At 34.3% G+C, this 16,410-nt stretch overlaps 1 protein-coding gene across 1 annotated transcript; it reads right to left on the bottom strand.

Moving 5' to 3' along the window:
• Window positions 1–4,588: 4,588 nt before the first annotated feature.
• LOC108336042 (uncharacterized) lies at window positions 4,589–16,020 on the bottom strand. The gene is made up of 10 exons (XM_017572340.2): window positions 15,790–16,020; window positions 14,917–15,139; window positions 14,511–14,668; window positions 14,154–14,299; window positions 8,209–8,271; window positions 8,025–8,117; window positions 6,143–6,304; window positions 5,944–6,047; window positions 5,316–5,494; window positions 4,589–5,188 (listed from the first exon to the last, which is right to left on the bottom strand). Exons 1-10 carry the CDS (start codon window positions 15,890–15,892, stop codon window positions 4,932–4,934), a joined length of 1,488 nt encoding a protein of 495 aa, XP_017427829.1. The 5' UTR covers window positions 15,893–16,020; the 3' UTR covers window positions 4,589–4,931.
• Between the last annotated feature and the right edge of the window lie 390 nt (window positions 16,021–16,410).

Below are 16,410 nucleotides of genomic sequence, written 5' to 3'. Positions count from 1 at the left end.
AATTTCTAAAATGTTATTTTCTCGTTGGTTCTTGTGCGGCATACCATTTCTTATTTTATATGTATATAATATTTTATTATTATTTTTAAACAAAAAAAATAGTTAATAAAGGATTGTAGGTGAGATATTAAAATTATTCCTGATTTTACAGAATCTGTTCTGTTTGATAACGTTAAAATGCGACCTCAAATTTCAAGGACCATTCGTTCTTGAGAAAAGCTGATTCATGAAAGAAGCGTGACACTTGTAAATTAAGTCCTGTAATTCGCATAAGTTTTTTTTTTCTAAACACTGGATTAAAATATAATAAATAGGAAGACAAGAGATCTAACAAATAATTAAAGTTCGTTGTTTAAAAATATTAAAGTATATCTTTATATTTTGATTACTCTCATTTAAGTATTTTTAGCAGAGAGAAACTTAAGCTACTAAAATCTGGAGGTGTCAACTACACTCATGATTCATAGATAACCTTAATTCATTTTTAAAAAAACCTCATTTTGGAAAGTTCTTCAAGTGTATGCAAAAAAAGAAAAACTCCAATCTCTAAAGCTCCCTCTCAAGTGAGTTAGAATCAAGGTTAAAATGAATTTAGTTCCACTACAAGAAATTTTGAAAAACATAAAACTATTTTGGTCATTTAAACTTTTATTTCTTTTTTTTTTTAATTTTTGATCAATTAATAGCTTTTCTTATCGTTTTCTTGAGGATCAATAATTATTATAATTTATGTTTTAGAATTCAATAGGAATCATCAATTATTACTTTGATATTCAAATAATTTAAATTATTATTCTATTAATCATTAAATTTCAATCAAATCTTAACAAACCATAAAAATATAAAGATAGAAGATATCCACATATATATATATATATATATATATATATATATATATATAATAAGTTTAATTCTTCTTACATAAAATACATTACACACTAATCAAACAAGTAAAATATTTACCATACCTTTAATGCAATACCGGGATAATTTTGCGAGATGGGTTACCTATCAAATAAATCCTCGTATAATTATATCTAGCGGAAATATTACCTTTTGATAAAGTTATAGTTACAATTTTATTTAATTATTATTACTTATGAATCAATTTCCAACATACAAAGAGAATACAGGTGTGTATATATATATATATATATATATATATATATATATATATATATATATATATATATATATATATATATATATATATATATATATATATATATATTATATATATATAATAATTTTAATTTTTAAAAATAAATGTATTAAGCACTAAAAACAATAAATAAGATAAAATTATGTATTTTTTGTGTTTTTATTTCAGCCTTACGAAAATTATTTCTTCCATTGGAAAATCATTATCATATTATTATTAAAGAAATGAACAACCCGTGCGTGTAGACGGTTTAATAAAACATTTCCTTTTATGTAGGTGTGCATATCAAATTACGTGATTAGCAATTAAAATGAGATAATATCTTGGTATACTTTATATTTATATATATATATATATATATATATATATATATATATTTCAATCAATATATATTTTAAAAAGATTCATGCTTAAAAAATTGTTTGTTTAAGTTATTGTTAACGAAATATTATATCACAGTTTAAATTCAATATATAGTTTATATATTCAAACAAGTATAATAAAAAAAATAACTATGTAACTTTGGACTATAAATATAATTTGATCATTTTCAGAAATTATAACCTTCAAATTTATAACAAACTATAATTAATTACATTTTTTTCTTGTATTTAAAACAAAATCTTTTCTAAAAAAACTCATAAATTAATCCTAACCCACAAGACTGTTGTAGATAATGAGAAGTTTTTTGGTCTTGTAGATTCTTTTTGGTCTTACCCCATATAAGTCAGAGTCAAACCATGTTAAAAGAGCCAAATTGATAGATCTACTAAAATCTTTTCCTTAGGTCTTCATGGAAAAAAAATCTTTTTTTAACACAAATTAGCTTTATACTTTTAAGAAGAAAAAAAATCTAAAAAAAAAATTATTGTTAATTGCTTATGTAAGAACTCAGAAAATAGCCTGTTAAGAGTAGATAGATGTATTAAAGTAATGATACCAAACATTTGTGTTAAAATAAGCCAACCGTATAAATAGAAATTTAAAACACTCGGTTCATTATATAAATACTTTCTATCTCTCTAAAAATATTATTATATACTCTTCCTCTCTCTTCTCTCTAGAAATTCTCATCGGTGGCTCATCTGTTCGATGATCATGAGGCACCTAAGTGATCTTGGCGTTAAGGGCTTCCTGTTTCACCGTTTGGTTTAGCGTTTAGAATTGGTAAGTTTCGTTCTCCGGTTTTAGTGATTTCTGGTTTTGCTGTATGCAAGGAGCAATCTTGTTTGTATGTGTTCCGCATTCTCCTTCGTCCTTTTCTGATTTCATTTTGGTTCTACGGTTGGTCTTCTTTCACCAATCGGTGGTTCATAGGTGCTCTTAGGATTTTCTTGAGGTTCAAACAAATTTTCTGGAGGTGTAGAAGCTATTCGGTTCTGTTAAAGGTAATTTAATTAAGATTTTCCATGTATGAAATTTACTGTTTGGATGGTTGCATGTGTGTAATTTGAATGTTTGATTGAAATTGTGAATGTTGAAACTTGTGAACGGTTTGGAGTTCTCTGTATTAGTGTTCGATTTGTTTTGGTTTTGAGGAAGTGAGTAGGTGAAAATGAGAGTTTGGGGTTAGGAGTGAATTTGGTCAGTGGGAAGAGTCTGAGCAAGTATAATTGAACCTGTTAGAACCCTTAAGTCTCTTTAAAATGTGTAAAAAGTAGAAAAATGGATTTTGAGTCATTGAGTTGTTGATTATGCAGAATTTGGGGTGAAATCTGGTATAAGACTCTTTGGAAGGATGTTAGGAAGATTTAGGTACCCTTGGATAAGTGCAAATTGGTATATGATTCATGTATGGAAGATTAGAAGTTGGGAAAAATGTTTAGTTTTGGTAAAGTCTAGCGTGTTCATCATTCTGCAGAATCTTGCAGAAAACTGAGCACGCGTTGTTGACCGCTCGGCCATGCGCGGATTGGCTGCTCGACCATGTTCATGGACTCGGTCTCTTTAGAATTTTACCCGTTCATGACCGTTCAGTCTTAGGTGGGTACTCAGTCTCTGAGTAGTGCTCGATCTTGTACTAGCACTCGGTCTTTGAGTAGTGCTCGGTCTTGTACTAACACTCGGTCTCTAAGTAGTGTTCGGTCTTGTACTAGCACTCAATCTCTGAGTAATGCTCGGTCTCGTACTAGCACTCAGTCTCTTAGTAGTGCTTGGTTTTCTACTAGGGTTCGGTCTAACCTTAGTCCTCGGTTTTACATTAGTATTCGGTATAAGTTATAAGTGTTCGGTTTAGCTCTGGTGATTCGGTTATTCTAGTGTTTGGGATAGTCTAAATGTTCGGCAGTGTTCTAGCGTTCGGTCATTAACTGAGTTCGGCCTATGCTTAGGCCTGACCGGTCATTGACTGTTCGGTCGTACTTAGGGGTTGTGTTATTGTCGTTCGGTCGTACTCAGGGGTTGTGTTATTGTCGTTCGGTCTTCTTCTACGAAAGGTTATTTGGTCTTTAAATGTTGATTTCACTGTTTAGCTTTGATTGCTTATTATAGTTGCATTGATCTACTATGTATGACAAATTGTATTAATATTCAAATAAGGTATGATGTTCCAATTGGTATGAAAGAGAATTCTAAGGAGGAATGACTCACTGATTGGTTATCGAGGTGGTGGTAAAGTATGAATATGGACAGTGAAATCCACGGCATTCATTCTGACATTCTAATGATTACCAATTCTCAAGTAGAGATGGGTAAGTCATGTTGTGAGAATAGTAGGAGGCCATAGTTTAAGGGGGGGACCTTAGGTGAGGTATAACGGGCTAACCTCGTGTGGCAGCTGATGGGTTTCCAGTTACTACACCCACGGGTGCACGAACGACCTCAAACTATATATTCATACTAGTCCGAACAGTCAAGTCAAAGTGGTCGGTCAATATATGTTTATATGTTTTATACATGTATGAGTATCTTAGTTGATTGTTGAATTGTACTTCCACATGAATATTAAATTACACTAACTTACCCTTGCTTTTCTGTGGTTTGTCTTTGTATGCTGTTTCTCTTTTGCGATGATTACCTTAATGGTATGAGCTTAGGGATGCAGTTTTTTCAATGGAGCAGCTGAAGGAGGAATGAGAAGCTTATAATATAGATAGTTATTTTTGTTCTTCAGGTGAAAATTTTTATTCACCAAATCTGTAGTTCTTGTTTTGTCATGTAATGTTCTTTTTAATAGTTTTAGACTACTAAATTAGGATGTTACAGCTTGAACTTCTAAGAAAAAGAAATCTAAAAAATATCTCATTTTCATACTCTTAAACAGTCCCTGTGTGTATACTTACAAAGTTAGCACTACTTTTATTTACATTTTCTAATAGGCTCAAAATAGATTAAAGGCCGAGACATGGTTATGTATATTAAAAAATTATATATATATATATATATATATATATATATATATATATATACCAACACAAGGCTAAATACTGGATCATAGAATCTAAGTTTGGCATAAAACGTGTTCTTAAAAACAAAAACGAAGTGAATACATTCTACCAATTTCAAAATTAAGACTACATCATCAACCAGTATGGTCAGCGTCGGATACGAGATCTGAGAAACCACCAGAGCAGGGAATCAATATCTATAATACACCCCACAAAACATTACTCATCACAAAAAATTTACAATATTTAAGTTTGTCTATTCTACATTGCTCTTGTGTTTGAACCTTCTGCAATGGAAAAACAACCGTTAGCTCCAAGGCAAGAAATCCTGTAGGATTATATCAACTACTTCGATCAAACTGTCATGAATTTGTGGAGAACGTTTAGGTGCTTCCAGACCAGAACATCCATCTACGCCCACGATCAGTTTTCGTGTTGGGCGTTACGCTTATTCTACCTGCATTGGAGGAAAACCATTTACCGAAATCAGGGGATGCAACAAGTTCTTCCAAGGCTTTTTCAGTTGACTCCTTTGTGAACGCATCCCATTCTGCAGCTGAATATTTTTTTCTCTCCGGCGTGTTGTGTATGATGGACGGGTATAACGCCTCCTGTGTTTTAAGTGGCGTCCTAATGAAACCTGGAAACGCATTTGTTTAGCGTGTTAATCACTACTCATCCCAATGTTTTTCTTCATTGATCAATGGGTAGAAAAAAAGTTGTCCAAAGGTGAAACTTTTAAAAGCAGGGATACAAGAGATGCAAACCTTTAGCAGAAGATTTGCAAGGCGACAAGGTAGGGCTTTTCAGTCGTGGATGAAAAAGTGGAGAGTCCTCTTCATTTTGCATCTTGTTGTACATATGTTCATCGTGCGAACCATCAAAAGGTGACGAGTCAGGAACCTGGGATCTCCTTCTGTTTTTCTTGGGTGATTTAAAGAAACGCCTGCAAATTTTTTCCACAATAAATACAAACCAAAAATTGAAGGTTGCATTTATTGGACCAAAAGAAGAAACTCTCATGATGACAAAGTGTAGCAACTCCCAAGGGTAAAAACAAAATAGAAAATATAAATCTCCAGATATATTTTTGTATTTAACAAAATTTGCAGCATTCTACTTAAGATTAAAACACAACGCGGTTTTAGAAAGGGAAATTGCAATTAGTAGGCCTTGAATTTGTTGAAATGATACATACATTTCCTCTTCCATTATAGAAACAACTTGAAATTCCATTGACTGATTTGATATTACTTCTTCACTAATAACTGAAATCACTGCCTAATAATGCTAATGTTATACTAACAAATGAATGTAACAGAAAATATCCCCTAATATATATATATATATATATATATATTAATTGTACATTTAATTAAGAAATTGTGGACTAACCTGCGTAAATGACGAAGGAATCTCACTCTACGCATCCGCTTCAACAAGGAGAGGAGTGATCCACATAGTAAAGCCAATGTTCCTATCAGGGGATCCATAGAACTCTAGAAACAACATCTTATCAAATTTATAGTCATGTGCTTATCTTGAGCATCAACAACATAATAAAAATGTTGGGGAAGAAAATAAAAACACAAACCTGAAGAATCATAATCGCAGCAAAAATCCTTATAGCCCACGCAACAAATTGAGCAGTGTTTATGTCCACTGATCCATCTTCAGTCAAGACAAGCTTGTGTACCACCCAGAACCCCAACCAAGCTCCAACTATTGCAACAAATGTCAGCAGAAATATTGCCAACTGCAGTTGACATTGCATAAGTTAAGTGCTGAATGATCCTCATATTTGACTATTTGTGCATTGGACAAATATAACTAACTACAAAACATATACTAGAATAGGCAAAAAAAAATACTACTAAGCAATGAATACCATAGAAACCAAGAAAGAAATGACAAATTAATGAGAAATTGCAAGAAAGTATTCATTGCGTACAATGGGATCAACTCTAAAGTTGAAGAAGTTGTTCGATAGCTGAATATCCCAATTTCAGAGTCCATCTAAAACCATCTAGTTTATTTTTTCTAAGATTGACCCAACTTGTATCCATTATCCATAGTATCTTGAGACTCGTGACTAAATTGCAACAATTGGTATAAAAAATTTAAAAATACAAAGTTTAATTAGTTACCACCAAATTTTGCTAAGGAAAGGTTGGAAAAGCCTAAGTATTTTGAACTAGTAGGCAAATAAGAAAAGCTATGCTAGAATGGCTTGCTGCGTAGGGTACTGTGCGCTCTCACAAACTACACCCGTAGGAGAAATCAATAGTTCTCCCTTGGCAGAGGCAATTTTACAGCTTAGGTTATATACTTAGTATTAAATCCAATTGAAGAACCACATATTAAGTTTTTTTTCCACATTGACAAACCATTCTCTTTTAAGTCTCACATTAGAAATATAATGCTCTTTCAACACCCCTTCCATCTCCTTTATAAGGAATCAATTATATACTATCGCCCTCACTTTTGACTTGTAATCATTCATATCTTTAGCAAGTCGCATGCCATGTTTTACATCCAGTATCTCTTTTTTTCATTATCATTAATTTTTCTCTCTTAAATGGGAGAAAATAAATGAGATCAATCTGACTTGCAGTTGTGGCAAGAGAGGAAGTTAATTACTTGGAAGTAGAAATGGGAGAAGATTACATACCACAGGTTTCTAAGTTTAGACATCTAAGATAAATATTACAAAATGATGGGAAAATTAGTAATGATGTATTACACAAAAAATACAAGCGAGATGACTAAAATGAAGAAAAACATTATGGGTTATCATACCATGCTCTATGATAGTGTATGTTGAAATTTAAAGTGGCAAGAGAAAAAGGTTAGAGTACAAAAAAAAAAGAGCATATTAAGACGGATGACAAAAGAAAGGACAAGATACAAAATGAAAGTATACAAGATATTAACATGACACGGATTGAAGAGATGAAAAAAAACAGTAAAGGTAATTTTGGGATTTCATGTATGAGAATGTGCCTGTAATGGATGTGAATGGTTGAGCACACAATGGACAAGCATAGCACAATGTAGGTTCCAAGAGTGGAGGGGGATTGCAATGGCATGATAGTGCCAGAATCATACTATTAACAACTACGGCTTTAATTACATAATTGTATTCCTCATGAAATGCACCTTCTGATCCTTATTCCTTCTGCTGAACTGAACTCAGGACTGTTCCTGACATAGTATTAGAAAAATTAATGTCTATTATTCATGTCATGAAATGATAGCATGGTTTTACAGATGGATGGCAATGGAAACCCTGCGTGATCATTTGTTGTGGACCATACACTCTTCAATAGCTAGCCATTCAAATTTACAGACAAAAATAAATGAGACTAACCAACACTATCATAATTCAGAATACATATGAATAAGTGAAGGATATTTTTAAGTAGCAGTCCGATGTCTAAGAAAATCAGCGGAAAACAAATAGGTGACTTACATACAGGATTATACATGTCTTCATCAATTCCTAACTCTGTAAGTACTGAACGAACTAAGCCAGGAATGTAACGGAGGAGAAAAGTACCAAAACCAACCTGATTTAAAATAATACCTGAAATTGTTAATTATATGATCCACATTGATTAGTATAAAGATGGAAGAGAAGTGCATTAAGGATAAACTTACAGCAGTTGAATACATAAATATAGCAAGGGAACTCTTACGACCAGTTGGAAGAACTTTCATTCCCTGTCAAGTTATATGCGGCAATTTCCATGTTAATGTCAACAAAAAAATTTCGATAGACATTTAATATAAAAATTAGTTTGCAACTGAGAAGTCAAACTAATATAGAGACAACAGGAGTTTTCACTTCAACATCCAGACCACATTATAGTTTATAGATAGGTATAAATAATCCTCATTAGTTGTTCTGGTCTTCTATTTTACTTTATACTGAACAAAATTTCTTTCCAGCATGAGTCCAACTTTCTTGAGTTGGGAGGAAAGTTTTAATCACATGAAAAGATCATATCACTCTCTATCTTCCCCTTCTTTCTTTCACATATTCCTTATTTCTCACTTGTAGCTCCACTGTGTCATATCTCTATAGCACTTTTGTACACAGCCTCCTTCGACCACCGTTGCAGACTACCTCCTATGGCCTTCGCTGGTAAGAGGTCTCACCCCTCTCTTATTGTCATGGAAGCCATCTCCTCCATGTTACGTTTTCAGATAAAGGGTCTTTGTATTCTTTGTCATAAGCTCACTCCCTTTTTTGTGTATCATGAAAATTTCATATTTAACTTCAAATGAGATAATCATCACATTGTTTCATCATATTTCCCATTTAAGTTTCATCTTCTATCACTTGATCCAAATGTTAAAACGATATGCTATTAAGATACTAAATGAAACATGTGATAAAAGGAAAGAAAATTAGCTTGCCTGTACATTGTTGTCATTTTCTTGATTTAATTAATTTAGTTCTTTTTCGTAACAATGTGTGATATTGCATTATATTTCTACTTAAATTTTATTACTTTTTGAAAGTAACTGGCTAATTTTTAAAATATATATATATATATATATATATATATATATATATATTGATGCTATAGTAGCTCGATCAACCGCGGAAGCCGAGTATAGGGCAATGGCATCACTAACATGTGAACTTATATGTATGTCACAAAATTTAACCTCTTGAAGGAATTGTTTCACCCATATAAGTTCACATGTTAGTGATGCCATTGCCCTATACTCGGCTTCCGCGGTTGATCGAGCTACTACATTCTGTTTCTTACTTTTCCATGAAATAATGTTTTCTCCCAGAAAAACACAATATCCTGTAGTAGATCGTCTATCAATAGGTGAACCTGCCCAATCTGCATCGCAATACCCAGAGACCTGAATGCTTCCTTTATCTTCATATAACAATCCTTGCCCGGGAGCCTTCTTTACATACCTTAGAATGCGAATGAGAGCATTCCAATGGTCAACACATGGAGCCTGCAAGAACTGACTAACCACTCCAACTGCAAAGGATAGATCTGGCCTTCTAATAGTGAGATAAATCAGTTTTCCAACCAGCCTCCTATACCTCTCTAGATCGGAGAATAATTCACCTTCTTCTGTCCTTAATTTCTGGTTTGGGTCCATGGGACTGTCTACCGGTCTACAATCAATCATGCCTGTTTCTTGTAATATATCAAGAACATACTTCCTTTGGGAGATTACAACTCCATCTTTTGATTGCGCTACTTCAATGCCTAAGAAGTATTTGAGACTTCCAAGACCCTTGGTTTAAAAATGTCTACACAAGTACTCTTTTAGTTGAGATATTCCAACGGCATCATTTCCTGTAATGACAATATCATCAACATATACTATTAAGTAAACACATCTCCTGAGAGAAGAATGACAATAAAAAACTGAATGATATGCTTTCCCAAATTTTTGAACAATGGAGCTAAACTTTCCAAACCAAGCACGTGGGGATTGCTTGAGGCCATATAGAGATCGATGCAATTTGCATACCATACCAGACTCCCCTTGAGCAACAAACCCAGGAGGTTGCTCCATATAAACTTCTTCCTCAAGATCACCATGTAGGAAGGCATTCTTGATATCCAATTGATGAAGTGGCCAGTGACGAATGGCTGCCATGGCAAAGAAGAGACGAATAGTAGTCATCCTGGCTACAGGAGAGAAAGTGTCACAATAATCAAGACCATAAACCTGAGTGTAACCTTTTGCAACAAGCCGAGCTTTGAGCCGATCAATTTCACCATCAGGGCCAACTTTAACTGCATACACCCATCGACAACCAACCGCCTTTTTTCCTAGGGGAAGGGGCACCAGCTCCCAAGTATTACTGTGGTCAAGAGCCTGCATTTCTGCAATCATAGCTTGTCGCCATCCAGGATGATCAAGTGCTTCTTTCACATTCTTGGGTATAACAACAGAGGACACTGAGGATAAAAGAGAAAAATAGGAGGGCGACAATCGATGATAGCTTAGAAAATTATAAATGGGATGAGGGTTTCGAGTGGAACGAGTACCTTTTCTGAGGGCAATAGGCCATGCTGAAACATTTGCACCAGGAGGCGTGGGAGGAGGTGACGAGGGAGAAGAATCTGAAGTAGGAGATTCACCATTGTCTTGGGAAGGTGGACTATCCATTGGGGCCCTGTGTGGAATGATCTCAATATGTGGAGAAACAGGTGTAGAAGGATTGTGATCAAGACTTGGAATGACAGAGACAGTGGAGCTATTTGACTCAGCCATTGAAATAGGAAGGACCTGCTGGAGGATAGAAACATCCTGAACAAATGGAGAGAAGTAAGGAGTCTGTTCAAAGAATGTGACATTGGCAGACATGTAATACTTCTTAGTTTCAGGAGAGTAACACTGATATCCTTTTTGAAGTCGAGAATAGCCTAAGAAGACACATTTGAGAGCGCAAGCGGAGAGTTTGTCTAGACCTGGAGACATGTCATGAACAAAACATACACAGCCAAACACTCGAGGAGATGTATGAAAGAGAGGATCATTAGGAAACAAAATGGAGAAAGGGACTTTATTATCAAGAGAGGAGGAGGGCATCCTATTAATAAGATAACATGCAGTTAAGATGACATCCCCCAGTGATGGACAGGAATATGGGCACCAAGCAAAAGGGTACGAGCAGTTTCAACCAAGTGTCTATTTTTTCGTTCTGCTATACCATTTTGCTGTGGTGTATGAGGACAAGTAGACTGATGTAAGATACCATGGGAACTCAAGATGGCAGAAAAGGAGGATGAGAAGTACTCTTTTGCATTATCACTTCTTAATATTTTGATTACTTGACCAAATTGATTCTTGATTTCATTCAAAAAGGATGTAAAGATAGCTAACAATTCAGAACGATTTTTCATAAGATAAACTCAAGTACATCTTGAATATTCATCAATAAAGGTAACAAAATATCTAAAACCAAAGGAGGAGATACGACTAGGTCCCCATATATCAGAATGGATGATGGAAAAACTAGAATTACATATTGATTGAGACCTTTTAGGAAAGGAAGATCTAACATGTTTTCCTAATTGACATGACTCACATTCTAAGGTTTGGAGACCACTAAGTTCAGGACACATCTTTTTTAATTTGGACAAATGAGGATGGTCAAGTCGATCATGTAGCACTTTAGGATTAGGAGCAGCAACACAGGACACCCTTGGACGAGATCCAAAATGGTATAATCCGCCAGCTTCATATCCTTCTCCAATCTGTCTCCCCGAACCACGCTCCTGTATAACAAAAGATTTATGATCAAAGGTTATTGAACAATTTAACATTTTAGTCAACTAGCTTAAGGAAATTAAATTAAAAGGACAATTAGGGACAAAAAGGACTGAGTTGAGATTGAGGGAGGGAGACAAAGAAACATGACCGACTCCTTTGGAAGAAGTTTTAGATCCATTTGCAAGGGTTATGAAATGAGGTTTTTTTCGAAAGGAAATAGATGAGAACAAAGAGGTATTACCAGAAATGTGATCAGAAGCACCTGAGTCAATTACCCATGAATTTTGACCTTCCATAGATTAAGAAACACACGCTGTTGATGTATTGGGAGATTGAGATGGTTGTGCCAAGCTGTTAGACTTTAACCTTAAATACTCTTGATATTCATCCTCAGAAAACATAGAAGTGGAAGTTTCAGTCTTCAAAATATTGGCGGTTTTGGAAGGGAAACCATGTAAGGAGTAGCAATTCTCTTGAGTATGACCCATCCTTTTACAATATGTGCATTGAGGACGTCCCCGACCTCCTCGTCCTCCTCCTCTAGTGTCACGTCCTCCTCTTCCTTGTGTGGCAACCATGACAGATGGTTCCACTAGTTCATGCGCTTCTTGAGTTTGAGATACCGGGACACGCAGAAGGCGAGTGGTCAATGTTTCCATAGAGGGGACCTCATGACTAGTTAGAAGTTGATCTCTGAGATGATCAAAATCGGGATGTAGGGCACGAAGGATCAACACCATGTAAAATTTGTCTAGTTTCTTTTTGATATTCTCTAATGGATCTACTTCCAAAAACATCCTAAGTTCTTCGACAGCAAATTGGGTTTCAGCCATGAAGGACACCATATCATGGTCTGCCATTTTAAGAGATGCAAGCTTATTCGTAGTGTCATAGAAATGTTGAATATCGTTGGCATAAATGCTTTGGGCTTTCTTCCAAAAGGAGTGACAAGTTTTGAAAGCCCTCAAAGATACAAGAAGTTTGGGTTCCACTGATTGCCAGAACAGGACACACAACTGGAAATCTGCTTGTTTCCACTGATCATCTTTTTCAGTAGGCACATGGCTTCCATCTCGCTCAAGGTGGTCATAATGCCCTTGGCCAAGGAACCACATTTCAACGACAGCAGACCATGATAGATAATTTTTTTCATTTAGCTTATCGGAGGTAATTGATGGACTTCCAGAGAAGGAAAGAGTACTGCCAGACGCCATTTCTGAAGAAGACGAATAGTACTAGCGAGGAACAAGAAAACCCTAAGGGTTTAGACGAAGGAAACTGTGACAATGATGGACGACGGTGGCCGGCAACAGCGGGCGGTGGCTAGCGGGGGACGACGGGGGCCGAACGGTGGACAGCGACGGACGACGGTGGCCGGCGGCGGGCAGCGGCAAACGGTGGCGGGCGACGAAGAACTGTGGCGCCGGACAGATATATATTACGAGACAAAAACCAGAGCGGGATCGACCCGCTCTGATACCAACTTAAGATTGAAACTGTAAAATAATTCTAGAGGACTTAATTGATCCCTCTCACAATCTTCTATTTATAAGAATAAATTGATACACAAGTACATGATAAATAGGATAACCCTAGACACAATATAATCATGATAAATAGGGTAACCCTAGACACAATATAATCATGATAAATAGGGTAATCCTAGACACAATATAATCATGATAAATAGGGTAACCATTGACACACTATAATGATGATAAAATAGGATAAATATCCTAACATATATATATATATATATATATATATATATATATATATATATATATATTGATGCTATAGTTGAATATAATATTTTATAATGAGATTTGACTAGAAGAATATATGCAATTAAGTTATTTCACTAAAAGAATGTATCTGGAATAAAAGACACTTTATACTTGAAAAGTTCTATTGAAATAAAAAAAATATAAAAAATATTTTATCACCATAAAATATGTAAATATTGCCAAAAATGTTTATGACTAACGATATAAATTTTAACCATTCCTAAAATCACAATAGCCAGGATATATGATCACTTGGAAACATGATTCCACCTTTCACATGTCAAAATTTAATACGAATTAGGCAACAAAATTTTAAATATCAACGGCGTTTATGTTGCTATGACCACTTAGATTTCACAAGATGAAGAAAAATCAAAAAGACAACATCGTATAAGATAATCTACATACAAAGCAAAAGAAAAGTTTTCTTGACAAGAATTGAACTTTGAAGGTATGATTGACTACTCAACAAAACAAAAAGATTAATTATAAAGAAACTAAGATTGGTTATTAAAAATTTTAAAATCGAAAATTGAGGAAAAAAAACGTTACCTGATAAAGAATAATCAGTACAACGAGAATTATTCCAATTGCCATTGCACTGCTATAGTAAAATGCTAATGAATTACTTATAAAGGTTGCAAGGCTCATGAGAGTAATACCCAATACTAATAACACAATTCGATATACAAAAAATTCTGCAAAGGAGGGAAAAAAATATTGTTAGTGCTGGATGTAACTGTTCTTAAATGTGATCAACAGAACTTCAAAAAAATGAAACTCATATTCATCAGTAATAAATACAATATGTACATTTGGATTAGATTTTCTTTTATTTTATGCCCCCTTCCTAACACATACTTAAAAAAAAAACAATTATTCTTCAAAAAAAAAAGCTGAAACATTTACCTTCTTCGACAGAAACCTCAAAGTTTTCCAGTGTGGATCCAGCAGTCCTTATATCTAAAATCTTGTGGTCAAAAGGAGACATTGATCGAGTCCAAGAACCCTTGGCAACCTTCTCCCACTGGCTATGTGAACACATCCCGGCTACAAGAGACACATTCCTGAACAGGACGTATAGAAATGTCTTAAATCAAATACCATGATTATTTTTCCAATAACAGTTTAGGTGACAAATAGATATAGAGCAAAGTACTAGTCCTTGAATAACCAAATGCATAAAGCACAAAATGAATGACTGTTCTGGCATGATCACTCATCAACTAAATACACAATAAGACCCTAGTTGATAGATAGTTTCATACACCACACACATGTACAATGTATGATGTACACTAGTACAAATACTCACCTATGGAAACAGACCTCTATGTTTGGCAGACGAACATTTGAGTGAGTAGGAAGTGGCAACACCTTCACTTTAAAGGAATGTGCAAATTTCCCCAGGCTTTTAAACCTTGACAATCCATGTATATAAACTCTTTCAACAAGCACAGTAGCACCAGGCTTAGAACCTGGAGAATTTCCCACAGGCAAGCCACGTGATAGCTGCAGTGTGGCATTTTGAATAAGAGCTGGAAAAAGACACGACAATGATAAGTGAAATTTCAACATTTACATAATTATGGCACAAGATTACTTTATGTATAACACCAAATTTACAAATAACAATCTACGTTACTTGAAACAACAGATTCTTACAGAATATTAATATTAGTTTTTATGTTGAAAGGAAACAAAAATATTTCATCCCATCCACTACAATTGTGGGCGTACCAATAAACATTCATGAGGACTATCCTTAAGATGAAATCTTGTGACCAGATAATCACTAGGAGTTTACAAGTTATTTTAACATAAGAAAGTTTAACCATAAAGAATAATGTAGAACGTCTTTTTTAGCGTTGTTGGAAAGGGAAACATAGAACGGACATTATTGGCTTGAAGTTGTTCCAAATACAAAGTTTCAACATTTTAAACAAATTTAGGGCAACTTTCTTTCCACCATTGCCTTTCCCGTCAGTGATGAAGATATTATCATCTACTATCCAGCCAATATGCTTCGAGTTCGATAATCAAACAATGTCATAAGAAACAAGAAAAAGTGTAACCAAACTTTCCGGGAAGAAAAGGCACAACCAAACCAAACCCTATATTTGAATCCATAAAACGAAAAGAAAAAAATAACAAAATTAATCAAGAAGGAAGGACAAGAATGGCATACACAAGGAATGTTCATCGGCGAATACCAGAACTGCAGAAGCCCAAAGGCAGAGCAAGTGAATAATCCAAGCAGATTGCGGGGTGTGAGAGCCCGCCATTGGCATACCAGGCTTGGCAATTGTGAGTAAAAAGAAAATACAAGGCGCGTCTTCTAAATCCGAAAAAACTTAAGGGTAATTCTGCAATTTTATTAAGCATAAATAAACCAACTCTTTTTCGGCAATTGCTGTTGGTCATCCATGATTTCTTCCTTCTTCACCTCCTGTTAGTACTCCCTGAAATAGTAAATTTTTGGATTATACATTTTGAAGGTATTTTAGAAAAAATATATATTTTGAAATCGGGATTCCATAATGCATTTTTTAATTGATTTTTAATCTGAATCATATATTCCAGACACTCTTTAAGAAGATTTAGAGTGTTTTAAAATATTCAAGTATATTAATTTTAATTTTTTAAATTTTTAAATGTTTTATTTAAAAAAAATATTGAATTTTATATTTATATATTTTAAATAAAAAGTATCGATAAACATAAATAACAGACATTGATAAAAATGAAAATTATCCTGTAAATTTCATTTAAAAAAATATTGCCGATGTTAAAAAAATTAACTTAACGT

Source organism: Vigna angularis, chromosome 10 (genome assembly GCF_016808095.1).
Source record: "Vigna angularis cultivar LongXiaoDou No.4 chromosome 10, ASM1680809v1, whole genome shotgun sequence".
NCBI lineage: Eukaryota > Viridiplantae > Streptophyta > Magnoliopsida > Fabales > Fabaceae > Vigna > Vigna angularis.
Note: the sequence above shows the minus strand (reverse complement) of the source record. Positions and strands in the feature narration are given on the sequence as shown.